General features: G+C 59.9%; 1 protein-coding gene across 1 annotated transcript; it reads left to right on the top strand.

Moving 5' to 3' along the window:
* Positions 1–474: 474 nt before the first annotated feature.
* LOC117645223 (cuticle protein 16.5-like) lies at positions 475–1,195 on the top strand (the record flags this gene model as incomplete). The annotated part of the gene is made up of 2 exons (XM_034385302.1): positions 475–518; positions 833–1,195. Coding segments are annotated over exons 1-2 (375 nt in total), but the record flags the coding sequence as incomplete, so codon positions are not given.
* Between the last annotated feature and the right edge of the window lie 6,643 nt (positions 1,196–7,838).

Raw genomic sequence — 7,838 nt, 5'->3', positions numbered from 1 at the left:
CGCGCGACTGCTGCACTGTTGCTGCTGCGTTCTGGTAGGGCTCTGGAGGACTCTGGAGGTGAGGCGGACGCTCTCCGACGAGGCGCGCGAGCACAACGAGAAGGCTGTGTTTTGTTTCGGGCGTGTGGCGTGACGGGTCGTGTGACAGGTTACCGGTGCGCGCCGCCCCGCCCCGCCGTGCCGCGTGTGCGAAATGGTTGTGGAGTGTGTGCCCCTCCCTGCCCTTGCCCCTGTGCCCCGGGGGCTCCACGGCCGGGGTCGAACGCAGTGGGGCTGTGGGGCCCGGGCGGGGCGGGGCGGTGGGGGTGGACCGGGGGCAGTCCTGGGGGCGCGGCCTGGCGGCCTGGCCGTCTGGGCCGACGGCCGTGGAGGGGGCTGCAGTGGCTGCACTGTCTGGAGTCTGGGGTTGACGTGACGGAGTATAAAGGCCGAGCTCGGCCTGGGCAGGGCATCATTCCAGTTCAATCCGTCCCACAGAGACAACGCAGCCCAACCTCCCCGCCAAGATGAAGTTCCTGGTGAGTTGGGTGGCCTGTGCCGAGTTCACCAAGTGCCGTGTGTGTGTGTGAGTGAAGTGACCCATGGATTTACCACGCCGAATGGACTTCGCAGTGCATGTGATACATAGTTGCAGTTAACTCGATCCGGTGTTGTGAGTTTGCCTCTCTGCGCCTTGGGGCACGAGCAATGCACCAGTTTGCGTGATACTGTATTGAAATCTTGATGTCTGGTCAATCGGTAACGTCACAAACATAGAAACAAAAGCTTTCAGGCTTTTAAATGTTGAAAACGTTAACGGTGCAAAGCGAGTGACGATACGACATTGTTGCAGTGCGTTGTCGTCGCCGTCCTGGCCGTGGTCGCCGCCGAGGAGCAGTCCGCCGAGAAGAAGCAGGAGAAGAGAGGCGCTGTCGGCGTGGGCTACGGCTACGCCGCCCCCGCCTACGCCTCCGCCGCGTACGCCGCCCCCGCCTACGCCTCCGCTGCGTACGCCACCCCCGCCTACGCCCCTGCCGCGTATGCTGCCCCCGCCTACGCCGCCCCCGCTCTCAGCTACGCCGCTGCTCCCGCCATCCACGCTCCCGTCGCCAAGCTGGCCTACTCCGCCCCGGCCGTGAGCTACGCCTCCCCCGCCGTCTCCTACGCCGCCCCCGCCGTGTCTTACGCCGCCGCCCCTGTCGCCAAGCTGGCCTACTCCGCCCCCGCCGTCAGCTACGCCGCCGCCCCCGCTGTGAGCTACGCCGCTGCCCCCGCCATCGCTAAGGTCGGCTACAGCGCGCCCGCCATCTCCTACACCGCCGCCGCCGCCCCCGCCGTCAGCATCGGCCACGGCGTGTCCTACGCCTCCCCCGCCCTGTCCTACGCCGCCCCCGCCCACGGCCTCGCCTACGCCGCCCCCGCCCCCGCGCTGTCCTACGGCCACGGCCCCGTCGGCTACGCCGCTGCCCCCCTGGGCATCGCCGGCCACGGCCTGGGCTACAGCAGCATCGGCCTCGGCCACGGTCTGGGCTACAGCAGCCTGGGCGGCTACCTCCACTAAGGTGAGTTCCCTGGGTCAAGCGCGGCACGCCTCGCCCGACTTCCTCATGCAGTGCACGCCCTCGCCGAGCGCCGCGGTGAACACGGCCTTGTTGCAGGCCCACATCATCGCCATCTAACTGCTGATCCAAATTCGCCGGCACGCCGCCAGGCTGCGCCAGGCCCTCGGCCAGGCCTCACCTCGCCGCCCGCAGCCACCACAGCACCGTGGCCATCTAGTCCGTCAAGCACCCTCTCGCCAGCGTGATCAGCACGGCCAGCCTGCACCACTCTGCGCCCCACGGCAGGCGGGCCGACCACTCCATTGTGATTACTGATGTTACCATGTCATACCTTGTCATCGTGTCGTTCATAAAAGCGTAACTCACATTCATAATTTCGATTGTAAAAGAACTATTTATTTTTTAAATGAAATAAACCAATGAAAAAAAAAATTGAAATAGGTGCATTTATTTTCTTAAACATCACTGAGTAAAAAAAAATATCGTGATAGGGGGTAATCGTTCCCAAAGAGAACATCAACGGGAATAAGACGTGGACGCAACGTTAAATTTCACGAGAAGTCATCGAAAGGCAAAACGAAGAGCACAAAGTCAGCTGTAGATTAACTTCGTATGCAAATATGCGCTGATGCAGACACCTGTGTTGTGAGACATACCAGTACAGCGTGTCCAAGGGCTGTAAAGAGCGATGAGGCCAACGGAGGCCTACCAACGCCCACCTAGAGGCCTACAGCAGAAGCCAACGCCAACAGAGGCCTATCCAGAGGTCTAAAGAGTCCCACACAAAGGCCTATAGAGAGGCTTGCAGTGGAACACAGAGGCCCGCTTGCACTGCGGGGAAAAATTAGAGAGGGAAAGAACAGAACACTCCATACATATTTTACTTCAAATGCCGTTAACATCTATCATGTAAGTAGTAACCGCTGATGCCACGGAACAACTTTTGATAGTTGTTATGCCTGTGCAATACGGTACTTGGAGTAAAATATGGGGTGTTCAGATCTTCCCTGCACTGACCCAACAGAGTATTTTTTCCGAGTACATATCTGCGATGGTATTCTTCTTCAAAAGAACAATTGTTCTACTTTTTGCACGAGTTGAATGTAAACGTTGGAATTCTTTTCAAACCAAATCGTGTATTCGATCGCGTCAGCCTTCCAGCCTGCGGATCCTGAGCAAAGTCTCTCCCTCGCACTCATGCGAAGAAGAGCGACGAAGCTCGGTTCGGGATCGGACTCCTCCAGCCGGCCGACCAGAGAGACCCAACACCACCCCTCCTCCCTCCTAACGTTGTCCATGTCCATGTCCATTCATAGACGCGGGCTGGATGTACGATGGGTTGCCGTCAGCCGGGCGGTGAGGCGCGAGACAAGCCTGCAGGCCTCAAAGCAAAAAGCCGCGGTGCCGTTGGGTTGCGTGTCTCTCGGCTGGCTGGCTACCCCGCTTCCAGTGGCGCGCTCGATGGGTTGCCTACCGTCCGTGGGCAAGCCGCAGAAGCACCTGCAATGTAGAATGGGTTGCCTGCCGTTCGGGCGCCCTACATTCATGGGGTGCCCTGCCCATATCGGGCCACTGTCAGCGCTGTGTCGGATGGGGCGCCTACCTCTCGGGCGGTCCTCACAGCCCGGTACACTGGTACACATTCGTTTCAACACGAATCCGCCTTTCTTCAGGCTCGGGTCGAACCGATTCACATTGTAACGAATGTGACACAATAGCCAAACGAACGTGACACTCGACGTGACACGATGCAGGCCTAAAGAAACGAGACGTCGACGTCACACGTCTGGATCCTCAGTGTTTTGTGTCCAATGGGGTGCCTACCTTCCGGGTTATGCTCGCCTCAGGGTACGGTGGGGTGCCTACCTCTCAGGCGCCGTGTGTATGTGTGCGGGCGCGCGCGCGCGTGCCCGTGTGTGCATGTATGAATGAATGTATGTGTGTGTTGTTCAGGAGAGCTGCATACCTCCACAGCAATAGGCGATTCACTGGTCGCCTGATTATGCAAATGCAATGCAGGTGCGCTTGTTCGGCAAGCTAAAGGGCTTGGTGTACACAAAAAAGTGCTCATTGTTTTATAGACCTCGACAATCGGATTTATTTTACAAACTATACAAAATAATAAAAATTTACACAACCACACACACTAACATATGCAACTAGAGGGTAGGTAACTTATAGTAGGATCTAACAAATTTGAAATCAGTCGTGGTGTTTGGAAACACTGCTCAAACTCAACCCTGCAAACAACCTTTGCTTGGGTGATTTTAACGACCGAATAATCATATTAATACGTCTGACAGATTGATTCAAATCGATCATTACTGATTCTTAATGACACAGACATTCTTAGGAAACAAATCATTTTGTCCGCATCTCTCCCCACTCTAAATCTGCACTCAACAGCACTATTTAGCGAGGCATCAAAACCTTAACATCCATGGCACCCATTATCGTTTCTCGTCGATCTTTTCGCAACAGAACAACTTTCAAAAAAAAATTAACATAAAGAAGGAGACTCTTTTTATTTTTGCAACAGACAGAGTCGTCGTGGACGCCGCCCGGTCACGGAATCATACACGTCTCATCGTCGTGTAGACCCCAACAATACTCCGTTCCCACTTCTTCTTCCTCGTCGTCGTCCTCGTCGCGGTGCTGTAATCGGAGGGGGAGGGGAGGGGGGAGGGGGCGTCGCGCGCCGCTCCCCGGCCCGTCCAAGTCGCTGTCGGTCTTGTAGGCGTGAGTGGAGCGGAAAGGACGCCGATGGCGGCAATGGCGGCACACGTCCGCGTTTCCGTCGCCCGCAGCGCCGAGCGTCGCCGAGCGGCCGCCCGATTCCCGCACTTGTCGCTCCTCTGTCTCTCTCGCACTCACGGGGCGGGCCGGAGGGGTGCGAGAGAGACGGAGAGAGACAGAGTCCGGCGGACTGGCCGGACCGCGTCGCCGCGTCGCTGCGGCAGTCGTCGAGAAGCAGCGGGAAGTGGCGGCCGCCCTTACCTGGCCAACAAATAAAGCAGGGGCCGTGCCGTTTATTCTCATTAGTTGGCCGCGGTTCAGAACATGATCTGCGAGCTCCACTCGGCTCCCCTCCGGCTTACACCACTCGAACGAGGAGGAGGAGGAGGAGGCGGCGGTGTCCAAACCGCGCCAAATCATCGGCGGTAACGCGCCGCTTGACAAAGTTGCAGAGCAGCAGACTGATTCGTTTTCGTCGCCCCGTCTCTCTCGCACCCACACGGAACGCCCCACGAGTGCGAGAGAGACAGAGCGACGAAAACGACTCTCGGCATCAGTCTGCAGCGCGGCGATTTGGGCGCCGCGCCGTCTGGTCTCGCGAAAGGAGGAGGTTTTGCTCGACTACTCGTGTTTTACGACGCTGCCCGGCGCAGTTCCTGATTCATGCTCATGCGGTGTGGTGTAGCGGTCAGCGCGCTGCAGCGGCGGGGACCCAGTTCGTGCAGCATGATGCTGTCCGTGCAACGACACGCTAAGTAGAACGATAGGACAAGATCGAGGGGGCTTTGTTTCCCCGGTGGGTGGCGTCGTCGCCGAGGTGCATCTCCTGGCCGCCGAGGAGCGCACAGTGGGGCAGAAGACCGGCGCAGGCGGGCAAAACTCTAGACGCGTTTTGAACCCCTGATTCGCTAAACAGGACTCGAACCGAGCGTGTGACCCCACCAATGGATTCCTAGTGCTCGTCGAAATGTTATTGAAAAGCTGCCAAGGCGGCCTGAAGGCCTGAAGGCGGCGACGACGCTGACACGTCGGCCGCGCTATGCGTATTTCAATCTGTGCCCCCAATCTGAGCCCGGCACTCCGGCACTGCCAGCGTGGACTGATTCCGAGAGTCCCATGAGACGCCCCATGAGCGCGAGAGAAACAGAGCGACGAAAACGACTCTCGGAATCGGTCTGCGGGGCGTCCGAGGCGTGGCGCTGTTTATGTCGGCGGGGTTGGTATGTCGCGCGGCTCGGCGCTCTGCCCGCTAGTCTTCAATCATAGGACACCCCGCGACGTCGCGAAGTAGATAGCTCGCCAGCCGTCGCCCGCCGCGCTCCGACTACTGTGTAAAACTGTCTGCGGCAAGGTCCCTACTCCCCGGTCCCTACCGCTGCAATCGCCACCGACAAAGTTCAGTCTGCGCTGAAGCACGTCCGCAGTCGCCCTCCCTTCCCTCATGTCCATGGACAAATTGTTTTGCCAATAGGAACAAATTTTGTGCAACAATACTGTACTAAATTTGGTCACAAAGTTATAACCAGCGCTGTAACCAGTCCTTACCAATTGTAAGGACAAGTAGTTTGCCACTAGCTGGTTACAATTTATGGTGACGCGAAGAACTTGGTGAAAAATTTGCCTATGGACATGTAGTGCGCAGCAACTTACCTTTGAATTTCGTTTCAATTTTCGTTTTGTCTTTCTCTTCTAGCGGAGGTAGTTGTTGGCGTCGGGCCCCTGGTAGAAGGCGGCCTCCCCTCCCCGGTTCCTGCTGAGCAGGATGGGCGACACGGGCGGCGCCACGAAGCTCTGCACGAACTGGAGGGGCGCGGGGTCGGCGGGGTTGCGCGGCGGCGGCGGGTCCTGCGGCGGCAGCGGCGACGGCGGCGGGCTGGGGGCGGCGAAGGGGTTGAAGGGCGCGGGGGGCGGCGATGCGAAGGGGTTGTAGGGCGCGGGGGCGGGGCTGGGGGCGGCGAGGGGCGTGAACAGCGCGGTGGGCGGCGCGGCCGGCGGCGCGGCCAAGGGGTTGAAGAGCGAGGGCCCGGACGGCGGTCCGAGTGCGGGGTTGAACTGGGGGCCGTTGTAGGGCCCCGGCGCGGGGGCGGACGGGTCGGGCTGGCTGGGCCGGAACACCCTGCCGCCGCGGGTGGCGGAGAACAGGCTGGGGTAGGGCCGCGCGGCGAAGGCCGGCCGCGGCGCGTACGACGGCGGCGTGTAGGGCGAGGGCGTGTAGGGCGTGGGCGAGTAGGCGGGCTCGTAGGGCTCGAAGGGCTGGTCCTGGCCGGCCAGACCGCCGTCCTTGGCGCTCGTGAACAGCAGCGCCGGGGCGGCCTGCGCGATGGGCGGTGCCGTGTAGCCGACCTGCAACACGAGGGAGAGAGAGGGCAGTGTAGTAGACAGCCGAACAACACACAATACAACACACATGAGGACGTGCCGCTCGGCTCTTTTTAGTGTGTTCCTGGATTCGTGCATTCGTTCTCGTGTAGGGCAGCCTTGTCATATCGCCGGTACACTGGAGGCACGCGCTCGTAAAGGCGGACATAAAACATGTGTATAAACTCGGATCTTTTCCAGTGCCGAGTTCGCCCGCGGACTCTCACAATGTTGCACCGCGGCGGCGCGGCGCCGGGTGGGGGCGAATATGAATACGAATGTGTGATCGTGAGGGCTCAGCCCGGGGTCATTGCGCAGCTGCCGACGACCATATGAACCGCAATCTACACCAAGCAGAACCTAATTGGTAACGACCACCCGAGGCGCATACGTGTAACTGTAACTCTGGTGGCCGTGGGCCGCCGCGGGGCCGTGGGCTTCTAGCAATGGCCAATTAACGTCTGCTTAGATCTTCCCGGCTTGGTCAAGGACCTGCCGCACGGCCGAGTGCACGGCCGGCCGAGCGCGCGGTCTCTCCTTTTCCCTCGCGGCCGCCGCGACGAGCGGACATCGGGCTGCAAAACCCTTCCGTCACCAAGGTGCCACTTTTCGGCACCGTCAACGCGGAGCTGCTGGCAGGGTGATTCCGGACCACCATGCCATTCCGTCGCGCTCTGTCTCGCTCGCACTCACGGGGCGTTGCGCCGAAGCACGCGAGAGGGGGAGAGAGAGAGAGAGAGAGAGAGAGAGAGAGAGAGAGAGAGAGAGAGAGAGAGAGAGAGAGAGAGAGAGAGAGAGAGAGAGAGAGAGAGAGAGAATGATCGGTGCGCAGGGAAGACGCGGTGCCGCTGCACTGCAACGCGTGCGCGTAACGCGTCGAGGCGTGCCAATAACCGCGGGCGTGTGTGTACTGTATTCGCAGAGCGGTCGGAAGCGACAAGCGGCCGCGCCCAGCAGGCCGACTCAGAGAGCCGTTTTCGTCGCTCTGTCTCTCTCGCACTCGTGGGGCGTCCCGGATGGAAGCGAGAGAGACCGAGCGACGGCAAACGACTCTCTGAATCAGTCTGCAGAATGAAGCGGTCCGGTCACAAACGGTCAGCCGGCAGCGAGCCCCGCTGTGCAGCGCAGCGCCACTTACAGGCGTCAACGCGGCGCGGCGCGTGGCATTGGCCAACCAACGCGCAGGGCGCATTTTTTCCTTTC

This window comes from Thrips palmi, unplaced genomic scaffold (genome assembly GCF_012932325.1).
Source record: "Thrips palmi isolate BJ-2018 unplaced genomic scaffold, TpBJ-2018v1 HiC_scaffold_1, whole genome shotgun sequence".
Classification (NCBI taxonomy): domain Eukaryota; kingdom Metazoa; phylum Arthropoda; class Insecta; order Thysanoptera; family Thripidae; genus Thrips; species Thrips palmi.
The sequence above is the reverse complement of the archived record's forward strand: the minus strand, read 5'-3'. Positions and strand labels throughout refer to the sequence as shown.